Here is a 27573-nt window from a genome sequence, read left to right on the forward strand (position 1 = left end):
GGGAGGTGGCTGTTCCAGGCACGTGGAAGCAGGTGGGGAGACGGTTGGACTCTGGCTCAGCTGGACCCGCTGTGCGGGAGGAAGGGTGACTCACTGCAGGGTTTCTGAGGATTTGAGGAGGTCCAGGGCCCTGCCACTCCATCAGCAAGTCCTGGTGGCTCCATCTTCCAGGTCCATTCAGTCTGTTTCTTTCTCCCCACCTCCACGGCCCCCAGACGGGTCCAGGCCGCCCTTGTCTCTTACCTGGAAGCCAGTGTCCCCGTTTCTGCCCCGGCTTTGTCTTTGTCTCTGAGTAAGAGGGGAGCCTGAGGGGTTTGGAACAGAGGAGCTTTGTGACCTGACTTAGGTGTTAAAGCCTCCAGCAGCTTGTGAGGTCCACCCGTGGGTGGAGTCACGGCAGCAGACCATGGTGGTGGATACACAACTCTGTGTTTGCTGAAACTCCTAATTTACAGTATGGAAGTCAGACCCGGCTCAACCTGACTTCAAACACAAACAAGTAAACACAAAGAGGTAAAAGAATACAGCGAAAGCGGTGTGGTTCAGGATCAGGAGTCAAGCCCTGACCAAGGGACGTCCCAGGACAAAGCTGTGCAGGCAGGCGGCCCACAGAGAACCAGACAGGAAGGGGAGAGAACTCGCCGAGGAAGATGGCCTTAAAACAACCACTATGTGGTTACGGAAACTAAGCCAATGAAGAAAACAAGGTCATTTTTAACCTCAGGGGAAAAAGAAACCCCAGTAAATGAAGAGAACAAAACCATTTGGGGAGGAGGGGGAGGGGAAACGGGGCAGTGGCATGAAAGAGCTAAATTCTCACCTCCCCATCAAGAAGCGAGGTCTTAAAAAACGATTTTTTAAAAAGGGAGAAAGAAAAAGAACCTCACTGAAGCCACCACAGCTGCTGCACGCGGTCAGGTGAGACTCTCCATCACCGTCGTCACATCACGACCACCGCCACCATCCCCACCGACAGCACCTCCCTCCCTCCAGCCCACGTCAGGGTGCTCCAGGTTCTGTAAGGCAGGCTGTTCACCTGTGTGGAGTGACAGGGACCGGATCTGCCCTGCCACTTAACCTGAAAGAACTCCCTAGAACCAGGCAAAATACATGAAACACAGGCTGTGAAGAGGGTGGCTGTCGGGCGGGGAAGGACAGTCAGGGCTCTCTGGGAGACGAGAAAGGAAGAGGGAAGCCGTGCACTGGCCCCAGCTCACTGTCCCAGAGACCTTCCAGACGGAGTCCAGCCGGCTCCCTGGGTCTGGGGCCAGCCTGGTGGGCGGAGGACTGGAGAGGAGGGAGCCCTGCACCCGGGCAGAGGGTCCCACGGGAGGACACACAGACCACCGAGCAGCACAGGCTCCTGAGGAAACTGAGGCCGGGGACTGGGCCACCCCAGTGGATGAAAGGTAACTGCCCAGCGCTCAAGCAAGACAGGGACTTGCAGCTGTCCCCGCCGGCCAGAAGGGCAAACCTCGCCATTCAACAGGCATCGGGCCAGGGCTCAGAAGGGTGGACAAAAGATGGCTCCTCCACTGAAAGCCGCTCTGGTCCCAGGCAGCAGACCTTGAAAGACTCCAAGGGCAAAGGCTCAGTGTCTGACACTGAATCAAAAACTACCAGGGGATACAGAGCAGGAAAATCCAACCCTTAACTAGGAGAGAAATTCATCGCTGAACGGCCTCCAGATTGGAAAGGAAGAGGTAACACTGCCTTCATTCCGAGAAGACATGATCACCTACGGGGAACACCCAACGGCAGCTACAAAAGAGCTACTAGAATAAGTGAGTTTAGCAAGGCTGCAGGATATGACATCTTTTCCCAGGAGCCACCTCCTTCTAACTAAAGGCTTAAACCATGGTCCCAGCACTTTTCCTTCACTGGCCTGAGAGCAGGCCAGTGAGCCACAAAGCTCCTACTGTGGTGTTTCCGGGTTGTTTCCTCTTCTCAAGCAAACCAAGTTTTTAAAAAATTTTGCCGAGGTTGGGAGGGTTTTGCTCAGTGGTAGAGTGCCTGCTTAGCATACTCGAGGTACTGGGTTCAATCCCCAGTACCTCCATTAAGAAACAAACAAACCAACCTAGTTACCCACCCCCCACCCCCCAATTTTTTTTTTTAAATTTTGCCGAGGAGACGCAGTGGTGACAAGGATGTGGGCAACCAGCATTCTGGTGGGACAGTACATTTTCTGGAGAGCAATTCCACACTTCAGATTGAGAACTGTAAACATTTAACCAATTCTACCTCTTTTAACCTATCTTAAGAATCATTCATGCAAAGATTTATACACAAGAATTCCACTGAATCTTTACTTATAACATGTCAAAAATTGACAGTGATTTAAATGCTCAATAATGTTATCTTTTACGTATCCCTTCAATAATGCTTTCGAAGAATTGTTAGGATAAAAAGTTCACGTTAGATGAAAAATATCAGGAAAAATGCTAAGCTTGCAAAATATATATTATTGTTATACATTTGGTACATAAATACAACTATAAAACTAAGGAAATGTTCCAGAATGGTGACAGTAGTTAATACTGGGTGACAGGACCTCTCTTCTTCCACATCTTAAACTGTCTTCAATTACGTTGTGCTATTTGAAAATCTGGATCCCAGAACCTCCCCTCCAACCAGAGGACAAAGGCAGGAACATTTGGAGGTGCCACAGTTGAAAACGAATTCAGACACAGCATCATAGCTCAGTGTTATTTTCTGTAGTTAATAAGCATTTAAGCACCAAACAAACCAAGGGGACCCTGAGCGCCCAAGCGCCAGTACAGGCAAAAGAGGAGGCCCCACAGTGAAGCGGCTACTACTGTGGGGGTCACCCCCCTAGGAAGGATGCGCTGTCTAGGAAGGGACACAAGGTTTGACCTTAACCTCCTTCCCCCTCCCTGGCTTAGCGGGAAACAGGGGGCCCAAAGCGCTGCAGGGTCCGCATCACCAGAGCTAGCTGGTCCAGAAAGTTGACGATGGAAATTCGCAGGAGGCGGGAATCTTCAGCTCTCCAGCGGCTGAAAGGGAGGGAAAAAGAAAACCCAGTTGGAGGGAGGTGCTAAGTCCCACCGTCCCCGCCCTGCTCGTCTATGACCCTGCGCCCTTTGCCATCTCCCTTAGAGTGCCCCTCAGGTGGAGCTGGGTGCAGCGCACCGGGTCACCTCCCTAGGCCCAACCCTTGAGTGGCCCCACGTTGCCAATCGAGCGCCCCTCCGGGCAGACCCGGCCACCTGCCGCCCCTCCCCATCAGCCCCTTCTAGAACTTACACCGCCAGGAGGCTGCCGCTGACTGTGAGCTCCTTCCGAACCGCCCCTCGGTGGGGTTCGGCATCTGGGGCCAGGGACCCACGGGCGATCTCCGCCTCCAAGGTGGACGGGAAAGGCACGTCTAGGGCGCTGGCGAGATTCGGTTAAGGCACCATCCACGTAGCTTCTGTGCGCTGGGCCCTGTCTCCGGCCCCCCCTGACTAGCCCCAGCCCCTTCGGGGCCGCTTCCATCCCACTCCTGGCCCATTCTAATGCACCCCAGCCACCCCGGTGCCCCCTGCTCTCATTTTTTCTCCCCCCGCCGTGCCTGGCCCGTACCCCGCAGCCCGAGTCCCCCTTCTCCCCTTCGCTCCCTGGCTGCCCCTGACTCATCTGGTCCTCTGTCCCACCTCCCACAGCAGGCAGCCCCCAGCCCATTCTCCGCTGCCCCCTCGGGCAGGATGCAATTCGTGCAGTCGGCTTCTCGGCCTTCCGGCCGTGGACATGGGGTTTCCGCCCGGCCCCGAAGTGGGCTGTGCTGGCGCTACACGCGGAGCTCCGCCGGCTGCAGCGGCTGCTACCCCTGCGCCTCCGGGGCTGCCCAGGCCATCCTGACGGTCCCGGGCTCCAGCGCCGCCCGCCGCGCCGCCTGCGCTCGCCTCCGCGCCCGCCGCCTGCATGGCTGCCGCGCTCCGCCTCCGACTCCGCCCTCCGGACGCCGGTCGGCTCGCCGCGCCCACCAGCGGCCGAGAACCCCGGGCTCCCTCCCGAAGCCCCGCCCCCAGCGCTGACCCCCGCCCCGCCCGCGGCCGAGAAACCCCGGCTCCCCCGTGAAGCCCCGCCCCCGCGCTGACTCCGCCCCGCCCGCCTGCGCAAGCGGTCCCTCCGCAGCCCCCTCCACCCTTGCCGACCCCACCCCCTTCCCCGCCAGACCACGTGTGAGGCCACCGGGTGCCTGGCCCGGTTCACGCCCTGTCCGTTCCCAACGTCCCCGAGACATGTGACTCCACATGGACGTGGAAGTGACTTGTGGAGGGGGGTGGGGTCGGATAGCCCCGGAGGGCTACCGCTCTGCACCCGGCCTCCGTCGCAGGTGTGAGCGGAAAAACCAAAGCAGGCGGTAAAGGAGCCGACCGGCCGGGCCGACCGGTTTGCTTTTTAGGAAGAACACTGAGTGGCTTGCGTGGACGTCGAGCCCGCCTGCGGGGACCCCCGCACAGAGGCAAGGAGAGAAATGACAGGGCCTGAACTAAAGTAGTGGCAGGGGAACAGGGCTAATGTCCTGTGTGGAACGTCAGAGTGCAAAACGAAAATCGCTGGGATCCCAATTCAGTGAGTGACTGTGGATGCGTATAGGAATCCCAGGACAACATGCCAGGGTGTAAAATTACTCGTTCTCTCTGTGTGACGCCATCGTGGGTGATTTTAACTTCTTTCTTCTGTCTCCCGGCAAGGTTTTGAGAGCGACCTTACGTGGCATTTTTCATCCAAAATAAGGTTTTAAAGTGACGTGAAATTTCCGATGCTGATAGGCCTGTTACTTTTCTATTGTCCTCCTTTGTAATCACAAGGAAGGACTTGAAGCTGAACTGGATCATCAAATCCTGTTGGATCTCCCCTCAAAGTAGGCCCTCAATCAGCCCACGTCCCTCCCTCTCCATTGCTAGTTCCCAGGGGCAGCCCCCGTACCTCCCCGAGCCCTTTGACAGCGTTCTGACTAGTTTTCCTCTATGCCTGCTCCTCTGCAGCCTGTCCTCCACACAGCAGAATCCGTTCTGAATGTCTAGCATAAGTCATGTCACACCGTGTCCCTGCTTAAAATCCTAAGACACTTTCCCTTGGCCCTTGGAATCAGATCCAAACTCCTTGTTGTGGCTTATAAAAGCCGGGTGTGACCTGGCTCCCAGCTCCTCCACCCTCTATCTCCACCTGCCTGCTTCCTCATTCTGTGCAGCCTCTGGGGCCTTCTCTCTGCTCCTGATCAAGGGTGCCCCGCCCCCAGCCCTTTCCACTTACTTCTATTTGGAAGACTCTGTCCCCAGACTTTCCCATGGCTGGCTCCTTCTTGTCATTAGGATCTTGGCTCCAGTGTCGCTTCTGAGAGGCCTTCGGGGTCACCAATCTAGCACACTATCCCCAGGCACACTTCATCACATTTGCCCATTTCAGTTTGCTGCATTTCTAATAATCTGAAATTAAAACTTTGTTTTGTTCACGTCTACGTTGTTGATGGTACCTTTTCAGTGCAGTTTATGCAATAGGTGGTGTGTTGCCTGCCAGCTGAAACAGTATTAAGTACAAGACTCAACCACTGCCTTGGGCCTAGCACTCCCACAGGTAGGCGGTTCCTTCACACATATGGAACAACCTATGCGCAAAGTTACTCACTATAACATAATTCGTAATAGAAAACTGTTGGGTACAGGGCACATGCCCCACAGCAGCAGGGAGCTGGTGAAATTCATTATGGTACAGTAGTCCTAAGCAGCAGTAGAAAACCATGAAAATCTCTAGTGAAAATGAACTGATTTCCAGGATGTGTTGTTATGTGTAAAAAAAATCAGAATGCAAAGGACACACACAGACACACGTACTTATTGGGGGGGAAAAAGATACAGGACAGACAGAGAACCTGGAAACTGATGAAAGTGACATGGGTATGGGACTTCCTGTAATACATCTTTTTGTGCAGTTTTTGACTTTGAACCATGTAAATGATTTATATGTTCAAAAGTATATTTGAAAGAGTGAAAAAAATCAAGTGCTTACACTGAATAAAAACAAAAGCCAATGAGCCTAACTGCATGTCCAATCGATAACAGAACCACAGAGAGAAAATAAGTCTGGTACCTTTTAAACTCAGCCCTCTGTGCTCCCTTCACGGGGTATATTCCAGGGACAGACAGCATTGGCTTTACTCTCAGTGTGTCTGTTGGTGGCGGTGACAGTGCTGAGATGACTGTGAAGCTGTCCGGGGTGCACTTTAAGGTCGACTCTATCCGGTAGAGGAAGGGAGCAAGTACACCGACAGATCGAGCTGTGGGGAACATGGCTGTGGGATGAGGGGAGGTGACAAAGAAGTGTGAAGCTGGGTTGGAACTGGGGGTTGCAGTATGAACTCAGAAAATGTTTGCGAGTTTTGTCCAGTGCAAGAGTCTAGAAACAACGACACCCCAGTAGCAATGAACGCACCCCGTACCAGACCTTGGTTCTCAACACCGTTCTCCACTGAAAGGAACCACAGCTCCTTGGAGAAATGGAGGATCCTAGGTTGGGAAAGGCAAAGGTCGCCTCCCACTTCCTGTCGTTGAAAGCCTGGCCACGTGCTGTTGCCATTTGTCCAGGGGAAATGTGGTTGCTGAGGGGCTGCTTGGTGTGGACGTGAGTGCTGAGAGGGAAGGCACTGTATCTTCCAGTCCCGTTGCTGCCAGCATCTGTTCCAGATGCTCAATGCATGTGTGATAAAAGGATGGAAATGAGGTGTCTGCACGGCAGCCGGGAGCTATCTCAGAGTCACATCACCAAGATGTGCCCTGAGACTCCTGAGAGAGTTTCTAGGAGTGAAGCCCAGAAGTGAAATGAAGCGGGACAAGCTGCCCTACGGAGTGATGTCAAGCCAGAAAGGGTCTGAGGGAAGCCTTGGAGCCCCTAACACTAAGAGGTGGGGCATGGTGGGGAAGAACAAGCAAAGGAACCAGAGAAGGCGTGAGCAATGAAGTGGGAGAAAAAGCAGGCAAGTGAGGGCAGAAGAGGACAAGAGATGAGGAACTCCAGAGGCACTTGGTCACCCCAAGAGGGCTGTGTGGATGGGGGAGGCCACTCAGGCTGCACCCTGGAGGGGGCTGGGGGTTATTGCCTCTCCTGCAGGCTTTTCGAGGCCCAGATACTTGAGGCTCGCCACAGCTGTCGCATCTGCTCCTGGTGGGGCCCAGCCTGGCTGAGCATCGGTCCTGCGGGACCTACTGGAGTTGGTATGGCCCAGTTTCACCCAGGCTGCATAAAAACCTGCAAGATGCCAGCAAATTGTGGGCACAGCTCATCTGTCACCTAGGCAATTCCAACTCAACGATCCCCACCCCAAAGGAAACCCTGCTCTCGGTGGAGTCCACCCCTTCCCCTCTGCCCCTGGGAAGTGACAGCAGAAGCATCTTAGTTCCAGGTGCCAGACCGTTTGTGAGAGCTGGGCCCTTCACTCATCTCGCTGTCTCCCAGTGGCACTATGATTACAGTGGGCACTGCAAGCCACACCATATCCCTGGGGAACTGTCTCGAGGCCCCTCCACAAGGGGCAGACAGGGGCCAGGGGACAGGAGGTAATGGGTGGGTCGGCATCCACCCCCGAGGCAGACAATGGGCTCAAGAAGCGGAGTGCCTGAGGGAACCATTCCAGCCACCGTTGAAAGGTCTCAGCACCTCGGGCCTGCAGGTGCCTCTGGGCCACCCCCAGCATCCAAGGGCAAAGGCAGGGTCATCCCGTGCCCATTCCATCTTCACAGGAGTGCCCAGTTTCCTTTCCTCCCGGGCCCCTTCCTACCTAGGCCCTCCCATCTCTCACCCTGCAGCATTTCCCCCTCTCCTGTCTTCTGTCCCCTGGCCTGGCCTGCCCATCCCTGCCCTGCCTTAGCAGACAAGCTTCTGGCAGGAGGGGTCCCCAGTCACTGCCATGGCCTCTCCCCCTCCCCACCTCACAGCAGCTTCTTGCCCCACATTACCAATGACCTTCTTGTCACCAGCACCAGGGGAGGCTCTGTCCTGCCCTCATTTTGCTTCTGGGCAGCACTAGACAATCCCTGCCCTCCTGGAGGGGCTTCTTGGCTTCTGACACAAGCTCTCCCTGTCGCCTTGTGCTAGGGATGCTCCTTGGCCTCTACAGTGTCTGCAGCTGGTGAAGTTGCTTAAGGCCCAGCCCTCTCCCCTCTTTTCATGAAGCCATCTTATCTGTCCTTACAGCTCCTGGGACGTCGCGTCCACAGGTAACTCCTGAACCTCACAGAAGGCTGCTGAATCAGCGTGGGCCTAGCTCATAGTCAGTTTGGCCGGTGAGGTTCCTACCACACACTCTGAAGAGCCCACTCCATGTCCAGAGTCCCTGACCCCCGTGTCCAGCTGCTCAGCAGATGGCTCCCCACCATCAGATGGCTTTGTCACTCCCAAGCCAGGAGGCACCAGCACGAGGGACTCAACCATCTATCTCTAGGGTCTGTCCAAAAGGCATATCTGTCCATGTCACTCCCCTGCACTGGGCCAGTCAGCCCTCCCTGAGGACCCGGCTTTTGTTGAGAATCTCCCTCTCCCTCCCACAGCCCATCCCAGCCCCAGCCAAATGATGGAGGCACTGCCGGTTCTGACCAGTGAAAGGACAGCGTTTATTTGCTGGGTGCATCTGAGAAAGAAGCTACACTATGGGGCGTGAAGGTGCTCCTTGCTGGCTGGGATCGAGGGATTTGGTGGAGGCTGCAGGCAACCATCTTCTGATCCTGAGGCGGAGGCCTGGGATGAAGCAGACGCTGCAGAGTGCAGAGGGAGGTAGGAAGAAACTGGGTATTTGGTGAAATTGTTTATCTGCTGCCAACACCCCTGGACTTCTCAGTTTTGTAAACTGACATGTTTCCTTTCTTGTTTAAACCAATTGCCATTACGGTTAAATCAAGGATTGGAAACCAAAAGCAGCCCAGCTAATACAGTTCCTTTCAGGTCAAAGTCAAAGCCTCACATTCACCTTTAGCGTGACTGAAAATTTCAATGTAAGTTTCCTGACTGGAAATGAATGAGAGTGCATGCAGGAAGGTCTACTGAGTGAGGTGCCAGAGCCCAAAGGCTCCTAAGGGGCCCTGCAGTTGGACATTCCCAGCTCTCGGGTGGGGCCAGGGGCTTCCATCTGCCCTTCAAAGCCTTTGCCCATCAGGCTTCGGTCCATCTTCCCAGTCCAGGGACCCAGCGTTCACCCCATGAGCCCCAGGCAGGAGCGCGGCTTCCTTCAAGCCTCAACTGACCCTGGGTGCCCTCTTCCAAGGAGTAGGTGCTTAGATGGTCTCTAGTGCCCACCTGCCAGGCAGGGTGGGAGGACCAGTGGCACCAGCCCGTGTTCCTGCCCCTTCCCTGGCACCCTGAGGTCCCCTGGTCCCCTCTCAGGCAGCGACTGGCGTGCCAGGGAAAGTTCCTGTACACATGAGTGGAGGCAGGGCCATCTCCGAGCTGTAGGGGAGCACAGGGTGTGGGTGCCTGGCGGAGGCCTAGCTCTGGCACTGCCTTGCTGAAATAACCTGGAGCCAGTCACATGTCACCCCTAAGGGTCGAGACCTGCCTGTGTCCAGGAGGAGATAAGCAGGAGTGGCCAGAGAAAAGCTGTGACATTAAGGGCCAGGACACCCCAATTCTGGGCCACGCTTGGCCATCGCTCAGCTTCTGGCCTTAGCGTGTTTATAGGACACAAGGGGGAGGATCGCTGCAGACTCTTTCCCCGGGGGGAGGGATAAAGGAAACTGACTGAGGTTTAAGGAGTGGCCCTCACTGTGCAGAGTCAACGGCTGGGGACCAACACAGCACAGGGACTTGCCTAAGGCCACACCACAGAGCTGGGTGACGTCTCAGACTCCCCCACCTGCTTTTCCTTCGTCGGGTGCACACTGGTTGCAGTAGCTGAGGGGACCCCGCGGCTGGCTGTCACTTGGCCTCCTGCCCATGCTGGACCTGCCAGAGGTCAGGTGACAGGAGGGGCAGCAGGGGCCAGTTGCTTCCCCTTTCAGGCCTGGAAAAGTATTGCTCAAGGGAGGGTTTCTTCTCAGTGGGCTAAATGGGAAATGCCATGCCCATTCCTCAGAACCCTTCCAAACAGCCCCTTACTCCTGCTTCCCCTGAGGCACTTCTAAAAGCTGGCTGCACTTAGATTCTGGCTCCCCCACTTCACCGCTAGGGGCCTCGGCTGTCTCACCTTTTGTGCAAAGTGTGGGCGCAAACCCAGGTCAAGTGATTTGAGCGGTGCCTGGCACCTAACAAGAGCTGGGGCCGGGTACCAGGGTACCCACCAGCTATTATTATTATGAGCCAAATTGCAACATGAGAACACATTTAATGCTACATGCAGCTTGTGGCCTGGCCAGGCTCCTCCCCACACTCTGAGAATCCTACTTGGAGAACCCCTTCTCCATAGCTGCTGTCACTTCGGGGTGTAGAAAGCGGCCAGCCAAGCGTTCGATGTCATCCAGCGTCAGGCGGCTCAGGGACCTCTCATAATCCTGAGGAGAGAAGGCCAGAAGGATTTAGAGGTGCGAGCAGGGGGTCCACGGTGAGAGGCAGGGGCCAAGAGCAGCTGGGCCGGAAGTGTTAGTCCCGGGCCACCCTTCTCACCCTCTGTAGTTGGTCCAGGACTCTGCTGGCATCTGCAGCACTGAAGTGGTGGGCCAAGACTTTGGAGATGAGCTGCCAGGCGGCCGGGGTTGGGGGCGGGGCCTCGGCAAGTCTCCGGGCGGTGCTTTCTTCCAGTAACACCTTCTCCAGAGGTTTGACCACTAGGTTGAGCTTGGAATTGGGCCCAATGCTGTAATCGGAGAGTCTTTTCCCATCTGCCCAAGGGAGATTGACGGCGTTGTGGCCCACAGCGGTGGGAATGACCTCCAGGAGCCCAGGCCGAGCGCTGCAGCATCTGGCTGAGGATGCCGGCTCCCCGAGGGTCAAGTGGCCAGAGCCCCATCCACTACACTGCTGCCCAGGCTCGGCCTGGACGCCCCGTCCCTGACTTTCTACGTGGCTCCCCGGGCGTCTCCTCTCCCCGGTTACCTGCCAGGGCCTTGCCCTTGAACAGCAGCCGCTGCTGGCGCACGGGGACGTTCAGCTTCTCGGACACTAGATGTTTCAGCGTGGACACCAGCTCGTCCTCCGACACCTGGCCAGGCCGAGGAGGGGGAGGCAGAGGTTGAGCCGGCAGGGGGCAGCTCTCCCGGCCTCCCTGGCGCGGCCCGCCCCGTCCCCGCCCTTGGCCCGGCCGGGCGCCCGGGGCCCGACTACGCGAGCCGGCCCTGCGGCGGGGGCCCGGCGACGCTACCTGCAGGCTGCACTCGCGGCCCTGGAGCGCCTTCACCGTCAGCTGCATGGCGGCCACGGCGGCGTCCACTCCGGCCGGCGCGCACCCTAACCGCCCCCCGCCGCGCGCCGCCGCCCCGGGCGCGCGCCGGAACCGCCCGCCGCCGCCGGAAGCCGCTAGAGGGGCGCGCCCGGCGCCACCGCCCCGCCCCGCCCCTTCCCCCTGCCCCCGAGGAGTGCCCTCCGCCGCGCGCCTCGCGGACGCGAGGGGTCCGTCCCGGCTGCAGCTCCCCGCGGCGGCGGTGCCGGGAAGCCCTCCCGGATGGGGCGGAGGAACCAGACGCTGGGAGCTGAGACTCGCGAAGAGGGCGGGCCTGGGTGCTGGCGGAGCAGGTCAGCGCCGACGCCGATTCCCTGTCTGATTCTGTGACTCCAGGGAGTCCACAGAGGGCCCAGCCCTGCGAAGCTTGTCCCACTGCCCGCGGGCCTCCTACCGCCTCCTTTCTGGTCGACCTGCAGAAAAGCAGCTCAGCTTGGGAGCGGGCAGGGGAGCCAGGCCTCTGCTCTTATCAGCACACCGCTCATTCTAGAGCAGAGGCCCACCTCTTAGAGAGGGGAAAGGAGGGCTGCGAGAGGAAGTCTGTGCAGGGGTCACCGTGTCACCCAAGCAAGTCCTCCACCCTGGCCCACCCTTGCCCAGCCACACCCTTCCTTCCCCACCCGCCTGCCTCAAAGGGCAAAGACTGGAAGGGACTCAAGCTTGCTTCTCTCTTTTATTGAAATATATTTTCTGGGCAGTGCCCACCTACCTAACTCAGCATGGCCTCTTTGGCACTGAAAGCTGGAGAATAAAAAACCGGTAAAAAAAATAAGCCTGGATTTTTCTGAGTGCATAGTGCATGAGAACTAAAGGCCTTTGGTACACAAGAACTGTGGGGACTGAGCAGAGGCTGGGGGCTGGGGCTGGCGAAAGCTTGACCCGGGGGCCTCAGGGGAGTGGGCAGACACTGCTGTAGATGAAGTGGCCAATAACTAAGGCCAGCATCTCCGAGGTGCCACTCAGTGCCACAATGAAGGGGGCCTGGGAGGCGTAGTCGGCTTGAAGGCGGCGGAGGGATAGCTGCAGCATGGCCAAGGCCAGCAGGCTGTTCTGCACCCCTACCTCAATGCTGACTGTCCGCCGCTGGGCCACTGGCAGCTTCAGGCATGTGGCTAGGCAGTAGCCCACCAGGAGGCCAACCAGGGGCACCGTGAGGCCCACCAGCACAATGGGCAGCCTGATGCCCGCCAGGATGAAGACCCCCATGCGGTAGGCCAGGAAGAGGCCACCCAGGAGCAGCACGAAGCTGAAGGGCTTGATGACCTGTAGCAGCAGCTGGGAGAATTTGGGGAGCTTGGACTTGATCACCACGCCTGCTGCTATGGGGATGGCGATGAACAGCAGGGTCCCCAGGATCTTGGAAATGGGCACGTGGAGTGTTTCGTGGATGCTGAGCAGGTGGCTGTAGATGGCTGAAGACAGTGGCAGGAAACCAGTGGCGGCCACCGTTGAGATGAAAGTCATGGAAATGGCCAGGGTGACATCCCCTCCGAGGAGGAGGCTGAAGAGGTAGCTCCCCCCGCCGCCAGGTGACGAGCAAGTGATGATGAGGCCCAGAGCCAGGGCCTTGGGCAGCATGAAGACCTTGGCCATCAGAAAAGCATAGAAGGGCATGACCAGAAACTGGCCCAGGAGGCCTAGCAGCATGGGCTGTGGGCTCTGCAGGAGCCCCTTCAGAACCTCCAGCTCCACTTTACACCCAAATGAACACTTATTGACAAAGATAAGAGGCAGGAGCAAGTAGAGTATCGGGTTCTCTGAGAAGTGGACCAGGTCAGTGCCCAGGGTGGCGGGGGTGTCTTCCGCAGGTGAGACCTTGATGCAGAAATCTCTCCGCTCCTCAATCAGGGTGGGCGGGGCCTCCCGGGGGTCCACAAGCTGGATGTGGAGTGGGGCTAGCCCGGGCAGCCCTGAGTGGATGCTCACCACGAAGCTGCCCCCACTGCCCCAGGTTATGGCACTCACATTCTTGATGATCAGCACCTCTGTGTCCAGGGAGGTGACCCTCAGCATGGGGCCAGGCCCGGTCCCGTGGCCCTGGCCTGGGTACTTGCTTGAAATTACGATGATGCCCTCACTCTCCTCCGGGAACTCAAACTCCATCACAGAGCCATCCCCAATGCTCAAGTAGCGGCCCCTGGGCAGGGGCACAGTGTGGCCCAGAGCGGTGCTGAGGTTGGCACTGGCTGTTCCCCGGGCTTCCCACAGCAAGCTGACAAGCAGCAGGGTGGCCCTGAGCACACCTAAGGGGCCTGTGCAACCACCACCCCTTCCCCGGCCAGGCCACCATGGGTAGTTGGCCCTGCTCCTCCTAAATACCATGGCTCCTCCAGGACGGTGAGCCCAGGCCCCCTGCAGCTTAGGAGAGCAGCCCTGCTGGTGCTGTTGAGTGGTCCTGAGGAGGGTCCATGGGTGGGGCCTGGCTCTGTGCTGCCTCTCTTGATGGCAGAGCTCTTCCTGAGGAGAAGGGACACAGAGAGGTGGCTGGTGAGGGCCTGCAGCTGTGAGCCCAGGAGCATGGGGATCTGGAAGCCCAGTGCTAGGAGACTCAGCCTGGGGAAGGAAAGGGAATGCCTAGTGCTAGCTCTTGAGTGCCATTTGGCTGTCCCCTCCCCAATCACCACAGCCTTAGCTTACCATCCCTCACCCAGAGGGGCCACCTACAGATAGGAGTTCTTGTTCAGCCTGCGGATAGATACCTGCTGGTTTCCCTGGGGTTGCCCAGCATGGTGACCATTCAGAGATGTCCTGATACCAAGGGATTTGGGAGTGCCACCCCCAATCCTGTTACCACGAGCCTGTTCCCCACCAGCTCTGAGATGCAGCTACCCCAGGGCTGCAGCAATACCACAACCGGGAAGAAATCCTTGGTGACCCAGGATAACAAGGAAACAAGCCTAATGAGAGCAAAGCGTGCTGATGGGAAACACTGGCTTGGGTCAAGTCTGAGAGGCCATCAGAGAGCAGGCTGGGGCATTTGAGTGTCATCTGCCAGGCAGAGAGCAGCTGGTAAAGTGGTGTGGGCAGTGGGTGGCCAGGCCCCAGGGGTTGATGTCCACCACTAACATGGAGTTGTGAATGGTAATGTCGTTCGTGGCTATCTGGCTCAACCTACCTGCTGATAGTGGTGAGATGGGGGTTCTGGGAGGGACCAGATCCCCTCTCCCCTGGGAAGTTGTCAGAAGGGGCAGCAAGAAGGGATCAGGTATGGCCACATGTTCCCTGGGGGGACTCTCCCCCTTCTGTCAGAGCTCCCACCCCTCTGGCAGAAGGAGGAGTCCCAGAACTTGAGCTCCTAGAGCTGCTGTGCCACATCTGAGAGGCTCTGCTCAGAGTCCAGGGTCTCCTTCCCAATGCCCATATGCACCCCTACCAGAGCCTAGAACTACCAGTGAGACTATGAGTGTTTCTAGGGGGGCAGGGTGCCTCAGGGGGAAAGGAGGAGGTTTGTCTCCTTCCACTTCTCAATGCGGGCAGCCAGCACCCTATTGTCACATCACCTGCAGGAACTGGGGCAGCCAGGGTGGGGACACAGTGGGTTTTCGTCACTACTGATTGACTCATGCCTTGCATTGTCCCAGTCCTGGAAGAGGCTCCTGCTTCTCTAGATCCTATCAGTGTTTGGCCCTGACCCCACCCCTCATCTGAGACTGGGAAGCAGAGGCAAGGAGGTGGTGGAGGGCCCGGTAAGCAAAAGGCTCATCCTGGGACAGTCCCCTTCCACCCCCTTGGGATGCCATGGCCTCTCCTGGTTTGGAGTTCGGGTCACTTATCCTGGATGCCATGATCCAGCCTTGTGTCCCACCGCTGAAGAGGGAGGCAGGAAAACCAGGGGGAGTAAGATAACTAAAGTGGAGGGGAGTCGCATGGAAAAGACGAAGGCACCCGGAACTGAAACCACCGCGGTGGTGCGAACCCGTTCAGAAGGGAGAGGGGGCTAAGGGCCATCCACCCTGTCCTTCTAGTACTGCTGGTGGCTTTGAGTCACTGAGTCACTGCGTGAGGGGTCTGGCCCAGATGCTCACCATTTCTGCCTGAGGTGCCGGAAGTTTGAGCAGATGCACCCCAAGGCAGGGGAGGGAACACCGGGCCGGCCTCTTTTTGCGCACTGGCCGAGTGTGCGGTGTCAGGTCAGTTGGCAGTGCTGACCCGGGGCTCCTCCCTTACCTGGGAGTCCGGAAGTTGTCGGATCAGGCACGATCAGAGCTCGGGCGTGAATCGGGAAGGGAGAACGAGGAGCGCGCCGCCGCCAGGTTTGCGCTGCCGCCCCAAAACCCGCAGGTCGGCGACCGGCCACGACGGTCCCGGGGTCGCGGGGTCCCAGGGTCCCTCAGGCTACTCCTAAGCCTGGCGGCTACGCCAGGCCTCAAGAACGCGCGGCGGCGGCCCTTCCCCAGGGTCCCGGCCGCCCGAGCAGGCCAGCGCCGAGCCCAGCCGGGGCTAGAAGCCTCCTTCCGGCTGCCTTTCCCGGCCCGAGGCCCTCACCTGCCTCCGCGGCCCAGAAGCTCGGGGCTGCAGCCAGCGCCTGGCGGGCCGGCGGACGCCTGTAAGCAAGGCCCGCCAGGGCCCCGCCCCAACCCGGCGAGGCCCCGCCCCTCGCACCTGCTCCGCCCACCAGCGTCGGCTGGCTCACCTCCTGCGGCTTGGGCCGGTCCCAACCGGATGTGACGTATATGGGAGCGACGAGCTTGTGCGCGTGCGCGTGCGGGCCAGGAAGCTTTCCGGGTTCGGGTTGGTTTGCATCTGGCAGGTTCTCGTGTGGCTGCTGAGCCGCCGGTTCGAGTCTTCTGTGGTCGCCGCCAGGGGGGCCCGCTCCGGGTAGGGACCTCAGTCATTCCCAGACACGTTGCGACCTCTGGGGGCAGCGGGACACAGGCTTAGCCGTTAGCCGAGCTAGGACGCCAGGGGACTGCTGCTAGTGGTGGGAGTCCAGGGTCAGTGTTTCGGCCTCGTTCCTGCTCAGAGCGCCCAGCCTTGTGGCCCGAGGGCCGAGCCCGACCGAGTCGGACTCCAGAGCCCGTGCTTGGCCTGGTTCCAGCTTACTTCGTTCAAGCATTGACCGAGCGCCTATTTGCACACTGTAATATTAGTGGACTTATCCACCTTTCAAAACTGTTTGGGGCCACTAGCAAGGTCCGGAGGCTTCACGAAAAAGGAATGCAAACAGATGGCGTAAGGAAGGGCGAAAAGGTGGTGAGGGTGTAGAACATGGACATGGGAAGTCAGTAAGCAAGTGTAGAATTGAGGGGCATTTGCATGTTCCCAAAGGCTGCTGGGCAACTGCAGTTGGTCAGGCAGCGGGTCAGTCGCTCCTCACTGCTCTGGAAGAGCCTCTTGTCAAGGGCTGTGATGGAGGCCAGTGGTGCCCAAAGTTACAGGTACTTGTCCCCAGGAGGGGCACAAGACATCATTGAGAATGTTCCAAAAGACCCATAGCATCTTTAGTTTTATTTAATTATTCAAATAAAAATTGTAATTAATTTAAACTTATTTAAATACATTTTACTTATTGCAATATTGTATGTGTTATAAAGTTTATATTATTAGGCACATATGGTATGTAAGCAGCCATATATGGTGGGGGTGCACATTCAGGAGGGTTTATGTCAGTTATCAAAAACATTCAGAGGCCATAGCTGTAGGCTGTTCTTGATCCTCAGTGAGGTGTAAGCCATTTGTGTGTGTGGACTTGATGTCCTGGAAAGTTTATACTGTTCCTCTCTAATGGGGTTGAGGGGTCCTGATGGAAGCAGGCTGGCACAGGTATGAGGTTGGAGCTTAGCACCTGCTGCGTTGAAGACGGAAGATTGGAAAAGAGCAGTGGGGGTGGTGCTGTCCGAGGACGGGGTAAAACTGGCCAGAGGGAGAAGGGAGATGGGTCAGCCCCAAGAGCGGAGGATGGAAAACCTAAAAGATGTCTTCTCCCTTGAGGAAACCTGTATTTTTATATTCCAGCTGAACAGGAATTGGTGTGAGAGGTCAAGGAGAGCAAATGTAATTAGAAGACTGCTCCCCATTATCTCATTCCCTTCAGCCCTCTGAGAAGCCTGAGTGGGCTGGTGGGGTGTCTGACATGAGGGAATTTAGAGGCCTCTGCAGGGAAAAGGCATGGCTAAAACAAAGGCAAGAGAATGTTTGTAGTTAGTTTAGGGGATTAATAATTTACCCCCATAAGCCGGAAGGGTTGTCTAGGAACCAGTCAAGGATATCCAGTTCCAAAAGAGATGTCATCTGGACTGAGAGAACAGACGAAACAAATGATAGTGACAGCCCAAACTACAGAAATGCACTTCAGATGGGAGACCTGCCACCATATTATTAACAGGGTCACAGCGATGATGCTGACAGGTGTGCCTACCTCCTGCTCTCCAGGCAGGGGCCTCCAGGAACACTCTGTGATAAATAAGCGTGCACGGAAGGCATCTCTGAGCACAAGGATGGGATGCCTTTGGTGTTTACCGGGAAATGTCACGATGACGTGTTTTTTCATACCCAGCAGCAGGTCACAGCACCTTAGTTTTCTTTGGAGGAACTGTCCACCATCTCTCATCCACTCTCGGGACACATGGTTTGCATGTTTATGACCCCAACGCTGGCCTCTGGGGCGGGCACAGGCCTGAATGTGGCCAATCAGAGCTACACAGAATGAGGTAAGGATAAATGCATAATCCAATGTGGACCAAGGTGAGTTAGTCCCTGGAACTTGGGCTGGAACTACTGGGAAGTTGGGGGCTCTTTTTTGCTGGAGTTGCTGAACTGGGACGTCTACTATTGCTCCCCTACCTGGGGAAAATGATGTGCTTGAAAAGGAAGCAAATAGAAAATTCAAAAATTTTTCTTAATTTTTAAAAAAAGCAAAAATAAATTTAAAAATTAATTTAAAAAAGAAGAAAAGAAAGAAAAGGAAGGAAATATGGAGAAACCCTGGCAGGGGAGGACTGCAGGACCCAGAAAGATGTGCCTCTGCTTTGGAAGGTTGGGCGGGCTGTGCTGCACAGCAGTGTCAAGTCCTAGCCTGTGTTGGGCCAAGAGGGGGCCGCAGCTGGCCTGCTGTTTCCATCTGTGTGGCTCTGACAACCGCCAGCATGTGATGTATTGCTAGGCCCAGGGCGCAGGTGATGAATGTCTGGGGCAGGTCAGTGGTCACAGCAGCTGTTTAAAAGAGGCACCTCATGCACCTTGCAGCCTGCAGCCAAGGGCTGAGGCCAGTTTCATTTGGGGCAAGCTACTAACCTTGTGGGGCCTTACTTATCTGGCTTCTAATCTCCCAGCTCCAGGGAAACTTCCCTCTGCGCACCAGGGGCCATTTCTCTTCTGTAAACGAGGGTGATGGCAGTTTGCTGGGGTTGCTGTGAGGACTGTGCAGGTAACACGTGCAGATGAAACACGTGTCCATCTCTATGGCAGCCCTGATGGGTACATTGAGATTCATTAGACTATTCTCTCTACTTTGGGGGGACATTGAAAATTTTCGATAATGAAAGGTAGAAAAAAATGAATACACGTATGACATTATAATGTACTCATCATTGCTTTGTCAGACCCACAGACTGTACAACACCAAACGAGAACCCTAATATCTACCCTGGGCTTTGGGTGAGGATGTGTCAGTGAGGGTTGGGTCTGTGGGAGCTGTGTACTCTCTGCTTAACTTTGATGTGAGCCTAAAACTACTCTAAAAAAGTAAGTTTATTATTAAAAAATGAACACACATGAAGCTCCTGCCACAGAGCCAGGCTGGGTTTCAGCTGCTGTGATCACCAGTCCCTGGTGAGTGATGTAGGCCCTCCACACGTCTCCCCTTCCTGTCCCTTGTCCTCCTGGGCATCCATGGGCCTCTCACTCCTGTTTCTGACCCCAGACCACTTCTGTGCTCCCATGTACTTTTCCAGCAAAACTCCATATAGTTTCTTGCTGGTTCACACCCAATGAGGGGAAATGCGAGAAATGTGAAAGAGCCCACGTGACTTGGCCTTTTGCAGACCGGATTTCAAAGGCATCTGAAGTGGAGTGCTATGAGGAGATCCGCTAGCTCTGGAGGGAGGCTGGGAATCAGAAGAAGGCACCTGGATTGGTTTTAAACCCCATCCCTGTCCCTGCAGGCCGGTGCTGTGTCCGAGGGAGTCAGCAACTTTCCTGCAAAGGGCAGAACCGTCTTTCCCTGGGCAAGGTGACTCAGATACCAGCTGGGGAGCCTCTCAACTCACCGCCTGAATCACATCTCGGCCACAGTGGGGCCTGTCAGTAGCAGGAACCCTGGAGACAAAGGCTGCCTGCTATAGGGGTGGGGGGAGGCCAGCTGAGCCTCTGGGACGTTTCCCTCCCCCAAGGACACCCCCCCTGACTCCCCACTGAATGCACTTCATTCTGTTGGGGCCACTGATTTATTAAAAGGTCATCTAGAAGGTGGGCCCTCTGACAAACCACAGGAGCTGCCACCTGCTGTGCCAGGGACCGTGATCAGGCTTGCCAACTCACCACCCTGCTGGCCTGGCCCCAAGGCAGCCACCCCTTCCCACAGAGAGTGAGGCTGGAGGCAGCCAGGTTCCCCAAGCAGCCACCAGGTGTGGCTCACCAGAACGAATCACTTTAGGTCACAGAGCAGTGAGCCACTCTGGGCTGAAGAGGTTCTGGAAGATGCCCCGAGTGGCTGGGCAGCTGCCACCAGACTTGGGGCTGCAGGTGCCTGGGAACTGGGTCGGGGATGAGCAGGGGAGCAACTGCAGGAAAAGAAGACAGGTACCTGGGGTCTCCTGACAAATTGCCACAGGGCTGGCCGTGCAGCCCACACCACTGCTCACGGTCTGGTCACTGGTCGCTGCCTCAGAGCCCCGATGTGCTGGGGCAAGAGAACGTTCCTGGCTGGCCCCGGGGACCAGGCTGGGAGCATGCAGCCTCCCTAGTCCCATCTGTGAGCTTGGCCGCCTAGCTGGCTGTGGTCCTCCTCGGGATGCAGCCCTCCATCTCCAGCGCCTCGGGCCAGCCTTCATACTTATTGTTGTGCTTGCTGTTCCTCACGTGCTGTGGGTTGGCGGGAGCAGGAAGTCACCGTCTCAGCCCTTGGGCGCGGCAGACAGACAGAGCTTCCAGTCCCCTTGTGCTGCTGGCAATCAGCGCTCTCAGGGCGTTGACCCCCTCTGTCTGTCCCAGTGTCTCAACTTTCTCATCTCAAAATGCCAATAGCTTCACTAGTGGCAGCGGGGGGGGGGGGGGGTCAACTTCTTTGAACTTATGGGCCTGGCACGCACCGAGATGGTAGGGAGGGAGCGTGTGTGTCCCTGCCCTCGTCCGGCCCACAGGGAGAGCAAGGCCAGAGGGGTGTCTCTTCTCTGGGGACTGAGCTGCTCTTTTTGCAGCCAGAGCCTTCCAGAAACCACTGGATTGGCCTGTTTGCCTTGGCCTGCTGTGGGGAGCAGGGCTTGGAGGCACCATGCCTTTCACTGGGCTGGGAACCTCCCAAAGGTGAGGATGGTGCATGGGGAACAGCTGGCAAGAGGGCAGCCAGGGAGGTGGCTGTGCAGTGTGAACTGGGGTCCTGGGTGTCGGGAGATGGGATGGGCCTGAGCATCTTGAAGATGTACAGGAGGAGGGTTCCTTAGCTGTGAGTCTTGCCAGTGCAAAAGCTTTGCCATTCAAAGATTCTTTATGGTGAAATCCACACAGAACAGGGAAGATGAAAGTTACTGCCCTTCCTGTACAGACAGCGAGGGGGCCAGGGCTGCCCCTGGGGGTGCTGGTGGAATTCAGGGAAGGCTGAGGCAGGAACAGAAGGGGGGCTCAGAGAATGCAGGCAGAAGGGGCGGGCAGACCACCCTGGGCCGGGAAGCAGAGGGGCCAGGCTTTCCTCAGGTACCTGCTCAAAGGGGCTCTTGTTCTGCACACCCTTGGCCCCTACAAACACCCAGCTGTCCCGGAAGGCCAGATCCTTGACATTCTTGCTGCCCAGATCGCTGAAAAGCTTCCTGGTCTCTTCATTCATCCTGCCACACAGAAGGAAGAGATGTGAGCCATCGCCGAAGAAGGGCCAGGCTGAGGCCGTCCTTGGCAATCACTTACTTGGTGGCTGGGTCATCGTAGGAAGCCACAAATACCAGAGTGCCTTCATGCAGTGGCCGAATAAACTTCAGCAGATCATTGACATCTGGGGGCACAGGTACCATGGGACATGATGCATCAGGCACCACTGAGCACCCCTCCCCCACCAGCCCCTGCTCTCCAGATGAGGACACCAAAGTAGGGATCGGGCCAGGGACACATCCCAGCAAGGGTCTCCAGGTGAGCATAGGACAAAGTGGTATAAGAAGCCAGGGTCCCTCCTCCCACCTTTTCTGAACCCAAGAAGGCTGGAGACTCACCTCCTGCCCACATGTCGAAGGCCCGGGCCTCGATGAGCTCTCCACTCACCCCTGGGTTGAGATGGAGAGATGGGGTGCAGCTGGGTGAGCTGCCAGAGCGACTCTGATTCCACCCAACCACCCTGACACCCCCAGACCAGGCTCAGGACACAGCAGGGGCCACTGGGTGCAGCCCATCTGGAAGCTTTTCAAAGGCCCCCCCCCCCATATTCGTGTCCACCATGTCCCTTGTTCAGACAGCTGTGACCCTCCAGGTCACATGCTTTTGTTCACTGGGTCACTTCTGCGGAGCCTTCAACTCGAACAGACCTCTTCCCAGGCCTCCTGGGAACCCTGGAGGAGGGCGGCAGGTCGCGGCCCGGCTTTGGTTTCTTGTCCAAAGTCTGACCTCACATCACGGGGAGCTCACCGTTCACCAGGGCGATGTTTAGTCCACGGCCCACATTGTCCTTGACGCTGCTCATGAGCCTAGTAGGGGGACAGAAACTTCAAGTGGCGTGTCTGCTCTGCCTTCCCTGGAACGGCCCTGGGGCCTTGCAGACCCAGCTTCTGGTAACCGCTCCCCTCCCGCCCTGCCCTGCCATCTACCCCAAGGAGCTCACATCTTGTCCTCCAGACAGATCTTGGGTCCAATGACGTTGGCAGCCCCGCTGACCATGCGGAAGGCTAGGTGCTCCTCGGGACACGGCTGAGGCAGGCCACATTTGTACCTCCTGGCCCGCGGCTCTGGGTGGGGACAGCAGGGGTGACCCATGGGTCTGGCCCTGGGGGAACCCGAGATCTGAGAGGGGGAGGTCAGGACCAGCCCATAGGGAGGAACGAGAGAGCACAGAGCAGGCAGGCACTGGTCAGTGGAAGGGACGTGGCTCAGGCCAAGGCCCGGACACTTCCATGGACATGCTGCATCCCACTGGGGCTGGCCAAGGGCAAGGTGATAAGGACCCCAGGGAGGCTTTGCTGCCACTGGTGGGAGAAGAGTAAGGAGGCAGGAGGGCTGGCCAGGGCTATGGCCCTGCCAGAAGCAGAGCGCAGGCAGCGAGGGCAGTGCAGGAGCCCTGGAGAGCACGGGGTCCCCTCAGGCAGAGGTGGGAGGGCGGGGAGGATGGTCTCTGTGATGGGGTGAATTGTGTCCCCACAAACAATGTGCTGAAATCCTAACTCCCAGTACCTCAAAAGTGACCCTATTTGGAAATAAGAGTCCTTGAAGATATAATTTGTTAAGATGAGCTCATCCTGGAATAGGGTAGGCCCTAAATCTAATGGCCAGTGTCCTTATAAGAGACAGAAGGAGGGGGGAGGTTATAGCTCAAGTGGTAGAGCACGTGCTTAGCATGCATGAGGTCCTGGGTTCAATCCCCAGCACCTCCTCTAAAAATAAGTAAACCTGATTACCTCACCCCCCAATAAAATAATTAAATAATACAATAATAAATACAACATTTTTTTAAATCACACAAACACAAAAGAGATAGGGGAGGAGACAGACACAGAGGAGAACTCCATGTGAAGATGGAGGCAGAGGCTGGAGAGATGTGGCCACCAGCCTGGAGCACCTCCCAGAAGCTGGGAGAGGCAGGAAGGGTCCTCCCCTGGAGACTTCAGAGGGAGTGTGGCCTTCCATACCTAGATTTCAGACTTGGAGCTTCTGGAACTGTGAGAGAATACATTTCTGTTGTTTAAGCCACCCAGTTTGTGGTATTTTGTTATGGCCACCCCAGGACATTGACACAGATTTTGATATTGGGAAGCAGGGAGCTGCTGTAACAAATCCCTAAAAATGTAGACATGGCCTTGGAACTGGGTAATGGGTAGGGGCTGTAGATTTCCATGTGCATATTAGAAAAGGCCCTGAAGAGACTGTCGGTAGAAATATGGACATCGGAGGTGATTCTGGTGAGGGCTTATGAAGAGAGAGGAGCAGTACAGAAAGTTTTTATCATCTGGGAAAACACATACACCATCGTGACTGAAATGGCTCTAGAAATGTGAATCCTGAAGTTCTGGGGAGCTCTCAGACAGAAATGAGGACCATGTTATTGACACTGGAGGAAAGGCAGTCCTTGTCATAAAGTGGCAAAGAACTTGGCCGAATTGTGTTCTTGTGTTTTGTGAAGGTGGGACTTGTAAATGCTGAACTGGGATATTTACCGGAGGAAATTTTCAAGCCAAATGTTGAGGGTATAGTCTGGTTTCTCCTTGCTGCTCACAGTGACGTGTGAGGGAAGAGAGAGAAATTGAGACAGGAATTGTTAAGCATAAAGGAACCAGAACGTGAAGATCTGGAAAATTCTCAGCCTTCTCTTATTTCAGGAAACAAGAAAGCATGCTCTGGAGAGAACACCCAGGTTGGACGACAGTCTGTAAAGGGCTGAGGCATGTGACCTGGGGATCCGCTCAGCCATGTCAGCAGAAGTGGGAGCAGAGAGATGAGGTTATCTAGGAAAGATCTGGAGGACCCTTGTGTCTTACAGCTTAGACCCTTATAAACTGCACAGGAGATCAACAAGGTTTTTGAGAATTTTATACCAGTAGAAACACTGCCAGCCTGGACTGAAAGAGACAGAGAAAGGATGGAAGGAGGAAGGATGATTCCAAAGGCAGATCAGTGGCTACAGAGGCCAGAGTTGGCACAGACCCAGGGGGGTGGGCAGGATCGTCCCCTCCATTCCAGAGCCCCCTCCCCCTGCACCCCGCAGGCCCAGGGATTCTTCTCATGCTTTGAAACCTAATGACATTTGCCCTGCTGGGTTTGGACTTGCTCGGCACTGATGACCCCTGTAACTCCTTCCATCTCCTCCCTTTTGGGATGGGAATGTCTGTCCTGTGCCTATCCCACTAGTGCATTCTGGAAGCAGGTAACTTGTTTTCTAGGTTCACAGCATGCATGCAGCTCCAGTGGGCTGTGATGGCACATTTGAGGAGGGATGAATGGAGAATAGAAGCCCTGGAGGACTGGGGACAGGCAGGGGTGTCACAAAAGTAGTAAGAGGGGCAGGTACAGGGGAAGAGTGGGGAGGTGACAGGAACCTTACCTGCAGTCACCGAGTTCTCTGGGCCTGTGGGGACAGAGAGTTGTGTCTGTTAGCGTGGAGGCTCCCCAGGGCCCGCAGCAGGGCAGCCTGGCCCTATGCCATGAAGTCAAGGTGGAGGGTCAGGCTCAGGGGCCAGGGTCTAAGCCAGGCTGACCTTGGCACGTTCGTTCCTGCTCAAGTCTAAATGATGTTCAGATGCAAAGCTCTCTGCTCCGGGAAAAGGGTAAATTGGAATTGTAGAAAGTACTTAGATGACGCATCACCAGTAACAAGGCGTAGAGTCCCCTCCCCGTATGAAAACCCAGTGCAAATCCCGCAGGGGCAACCAGGGAGTGTCATGCCCAGTGTTCAGGAGAAGCCCCGCCGTGCCTCACTCAGGTCCCACTGATTCCACCTGAGCAAAGGATTCTAATTAGTAGGGATTGGTGTTTGGAGCCAAAGCAACTGGGTGGCAGGGGGAAGGCTGTGCTGGGTGCCAGGAGACAGGCTGAGGGCAGCTGGAGGTGGCCTGCCGGATGGCGCGGAAAACCCAGGCCCCCCAACCCCACCCTGAGCCTCAGCCTGCAGGCCCAGGTGGCCGCCCTGGCGGGCCTGGTAGCGGGGCAGGGGGGGAGTCCCACACTCACTGGCGAAGAGTTGCTGGATGCGAGGAAAGCCACTGCCAGGCCCACCCAGGAGGATGCTGACGACGATCCAGGTGAGGCCCACAGCGATGACCAGGGCCACGATGCGGAGCGGGCCTGGAGGCAGGGCAAGACAGACACGGGCCAGACCGCCTCAGATGCCAGGGAGCTCCCAAATGACCCTACAGCCTCTCCTGATGGCTCAACCCGTCCCCTTGGGATGGAGTGACTGGAGACCACAAGGGTGGGGACCTGTAGCCATTTCCAGGTGTGAGAGGGGGCCTGGAGCTCCTGGCAGGTGGAAGGAGGAAACTGCGTTCCACCTGCAAGGCTCTCAGCTTGGGTCTCCACGGCAGGTGTGAAGGCCGGTGTGGAGGGGCCTTCCAGCATTCACTGTTCAAGAGGGCTCAAGAAGCCCCCTAACTTCCTGCCTCTGAGGCTGCCAGGATTTTGGGTCCCCCCCCCCATCTTGTCCTCTTTTCCTCCCGTTATGATGGAGAAGGAGGTTCCTACTCCTTTTGAAGATCAGTCAGTCCTCCCTTCACCTGCTGTGAGCTGGAACTCTGAGCCCTCCCCCCATCCCCCTGCGCAGGTTTCTTATAATAGCGATCATCTTGTCTACTTTCCCGTTTTCAGCATCTTCTGTCCCGTGAAAATGCAGAAGGAAGGCCTCCTTCTGAATCGCATACCTAGCCAGCCACTGACCTGTCTCTCCTCCCCTTCTCTTCCATGGCGGCCCCTCCCAAGTCATCAACGCTGCCTCTTGCAGTAGACTTACCCACCTTCCCCCAACTTACTCCAGTCTGGCCTTGCCTCCGTCACACCCCCCAGGACAGCTTGTGGCCAAGACCGCCTGTGACCTTCTTGGTGTCAGTGTCCTGGGTTCCCTGTTGGCCCTCATCTTCCTTGTCCTCTTGGTCGGCTGCGTGGGCCCTCTTGCTGAAACCCTTCTCCAGTGTCCTGCTAGCGTTCAGGACGGCACACGCGAACCCCATCTGGACACTCCTCGATGCTTCTTGCTTAGATGCCCCTCCTCCACGCTCCCCTGGAAAGCTGGACTTTCCCAGGCTTCTGTCCCAGGCTGTTCTCTCTGTCTCCACTCTCCTCCTTTCACTGTCTTTACACCTTTGCTTATCTGTTACCTGGCTTGAATTAACCTCCACAGACCAGTGACTCTATTTGCCTGCCCCAGCCCTGAGCTCTTAGTTGTCCAGGTGACAGCATGGCTGGCACTGGGTTCATATCCAACCCCAGGGCCACTTTAGTCAGCTCCGTCTCCAAGACCACTGCTGCCATGCTCCCTGGAGTCTCTCCACCACAACTCATTTTGGAAACGGCAGCCAGTAATCCCAGTTGGGAGAAATCGACTATTGTAATCCTCATCTCACACCTTGGGAAGCTTAAGTCCTCAGAGGTGAAAGGATCTGCTCAAGGTCACAGAATGAGTCTTTCTGCGGAGTCCTCCATTTCTAAAACCAAACCCAGTGGTCCACCCCTGCCCTTCCAGACAGAGTTCCGGACACCTGGACGTCCGGCCGGGTCTCCTTTCCAACTCCCTCCCGTTCACTGTGGAAGCCACCCACCTGCCAACCTCATGTCCACTTCTGCTGGATTGGGGCCGCCGGCAGGTGCACTGTGTGGGGACCGTGCACTCTGGGGTAACAAAGCAGAAGAGCAGGTTTGGGTGATGAGCCTGTGCTGGGCCCCCGCTGCCGGCCGGGCGTGATTGGTGCACCGACTTGTTCGTCCAACTACCTGGCCAGGCTCCTCGGGAACGCGGAGAGAAGCTTTGCCGGTACAGGAGGGGCCTCGGGAACCTGTCGGCTCAGGATCGTGCCCACCGGAGCCTTTGGGGCTGGGAAGTGGAAGTGGTTCTGCCGGAGGCGGGCCCCTCTGGTGGGAGGCCCAGAGCCCAGGTCGCCCCTTCCGGCCTGGGGACCGGCGACGAGGGCTGGGCCGGCCGGAGACTTGCCTGACCGTGGGGAGACGCGAGCTCCTTCGGGGGCCGTCCTGTCAAACCTGCCGCCCCGCTTTGCTCGGCGTGGTGGAGCGAGGGAGCTGCGCAGCGCGGCCCGAGAGGCCCGGCAATGGCGGCCCGGGGCGGGAGCACAGCCCGCAGGCGCCACCCCCGCCATCCGTCGGCTGGGGCACAGCGGCCCGGCCACCGAGTGGGAGCGGCCGAGTCGGCCCCGCCCCCG

The 27573-nt window shown here is 56.9% G+C and overlaps 4 protein-coding genes and 1 long non-coding RNA gene across 11 annotated transcripts; 1 reads left to right on the plus strand and 4 right to left on the minus strand.

Annotated features, from left to right (window-relative positions):
* Positions 1-2281: 2281 nt before the first annotated feature.
* Positions 2282-4020, minus strand: LAGE3 (L antigen family member 3). The gene is made up of 3 exons (XM_032475217.1): positions 3712-4020; positions 3268-3396; positions 2282-3017 (listed from the first exon to the last, which is right to left on the minus strand). Exons 1-3 carry the CDS (start codon positions 3924-3926, stop codon positions 2903-2905), a joined length of 459 nt encoding a protein of 152 aa, XP_032331108.1. The 5' UTR covers positions 3927-4020; the 3' UTR covers positions 2282-2902.
* A 4568-nt stretch (positions 4021-8588) lies between these two features.
* On the minus strand, positions 8589-11421 carry UBL4A (ubiquitin like 4A). 2 transcript variants are annotated; one of them, XM_032475210.1, is made up of 5 exons: positions 11288-11421; positions 11023-11128; positions 10594-10808; positions 10375-10481; positions 8589-8753 (listed from the first exon to the last, which is right to left on the minus strand). In XM_032475210.1, the coding sequence occupies exons 1-5, from the start codon at positions 11333-11335 to the stop codon at positions 8642-8644; spliced, it is 588 nt and encodes a 195-aa protein (XP_032331101.1). In that variant the 5' UTR covers positions 11336-11421; the 3' UTR covers positions 8589-8641. The 2 variants fall into 2 exon arrangements, with proteins under 2 accessions (XP_032331101.1, XP_032331102.1); XM_032475211.1 differs by lacking the exon at positions 8589-8753 and having other exon boundaries at positions 10296-10481.
* A 603-nt stretch (positions 11422-12024) lies between these two features.
* Positions 12025-15945, minus strand: SLC10A3 (solute carrier family 10 member 3). Its single transcript, XM_032475196.1, has 2 exons — positions 15533-15945; positions 12025-13822 (listed from the first exon to the last, which is right to left on the minus strand). Exon 2 carries the CDS (start codon positions 13685-13687, stop codon positions 12254-12256), a length of 1434 nt encoding a protein of 477 aa, XP_032331087.1. The 5' UTR covers positions 13688-13822; positions 15533-15945; the 3' UTR covers positions 12025-12253.
* Positions 15946-16067: 122 nt separating this feature from the next.
* LOC116662037 lies at positions 16068-19918 on the plus strand. 2 transcript variants are annotated; one of them, XR_004318016.1, is made up of 3 exons: positions 16068-16183; positions 17865-18015; positions 19468-19918. It is a non-coding gene; the product is annotated as an uncharacterized LOC116662037 (long non-coding RNA). The 2 variants fall into 2 exon arrangements; XR_004318017.1 differs by having other exon boundaries at positions 16069-16183; positions 17862-18015.
* FAM3A (FAM3 metabolism regulating signaling molecule A) lies at positions 19736-27562 on the minus strand. 5 transcript variants are annotated; one of them, XM_032475208.1, is made up of 10 exons: positions 27131-27555; positions 26959-27028; positions 25379-25492; positions 24753-24776; positions 22323-22446; positions 22130-22188; positions 21721-21771; positions 21422-21506; positions 21219-21345; positions 19736-20386 (listed from the first exon to the last, which is right to left on the minus strand). In XM_032475208.1, exons 2-10 carry the CDS (start codon positions 26969-26971, stop codon positions 20291-20293), a joined length of 693 nt encoding a protein of 230 aa, XP_032331099.1. In that variant the 5' UTR covers positions 26972-27028; positions 27131-27555; the 3' UTR covers positions 19736-20290. The 5 variants fall into 5 exon arrangements, with proteins under 5 accessions (XP_032331099.1, XP_032331096.1, XP_032331097.1 ...); XM_032475205.1 differs by lacking the exons at positions 26959-27028; positions 27131-27555 and adding an exon at positions 26173-26901 and having other exon boundaries at positions 22323-22484; XM_032475206.1 differs by lacking the exon at positions 19736-20386 and having other exon boundaries at positions 20990-21345; positions 27131-27562.
* Positions 27563-27573: the final 11 nt, after the last annotated feature.

This window comes from Camelus ferus, chromosome X (genome assembly GCF_009834535.1).
Source record: "Camelus ferus isolate YT-003-E chromosome X, BCGSAC_Cfer_1.0, whole genome shotgun sequence".
Lineage (NCBI taxonomy): Eukaryota > Metazoa > Chordata > Mammalia > Artiodactyla > Camelidae > Camelus > Camelus ferus.

Coding starts and splice junctions, on each gene's coding strand:
- UBL4A (XM_032475210.1), bottom strand. CDS start 11,335: ATGCAGCTGACGGTGAAGGCGCTCCAGGGCCGCGAGTGCAGCCTGCAG. Junction 10,809..11,022: donor CAAGGGCAAGGCCCTGGCAG/GTAACCGGGGAG, acceptor TCCCTTGGGCAG/ATGGGAAAAGACTCTCCGAT. Junction 10,482..10,593: donor TCCTGGACCAACTACAGAGG/GTGAGAAGGGTG, acceptor TTCTCTCCTCAG/GATTATGAGAGGTCCCTGAG.
- LAGE3 (XM_032475217.1), bottom strand. CDS start 3,926: ATGCAGGCGGCGGGCGCGGAGGCGAGCGCAGGCGGCGCGGCGGGCGGC. Junction 3,397..3,711: donor AGAAGCCGACTGCACGAATT/GCATCCTGCCCG, acceptor GAATCTCGCCAG/CGCCCTAGACGTGCCTTTCC. Junction 3,018..3,267: donor AGCGGCAGCCTCCTGGCGGT/GTAAGTTCTAGA, acceptor CCTCCCTTTCAG/CCGCTGGAGAGCTGAAGATT.
- SLC10A3 (XM_032475196.1), bottom strand. CDS start 13,687: ATGGTATTTAGGAGGAGCAGGGCCAACTACCCATGGTGGCCTGGCCGG.
- FAM3A (XM_032475202.1), bottom strand. CDS start 26,276: ATGAGGGCCAACAGGGAACCCAGGACACTGACACCAAGAAGGTCACAG. Junction 25,493..26,172: donor GGAGGCAAGGCCAGACTGGA/GTAAGTTGGGGG, acceptor CCCTGCCTCCAG/GCCCGCTCCGCATCGTGGCC. Junction 21,346..21,421: donor TACGATGACCCAGCCACCAA/GTAAGTGATTGC, acceptor TCTGTGTGGCAG/GATGAATGAAGAGACCAGGA.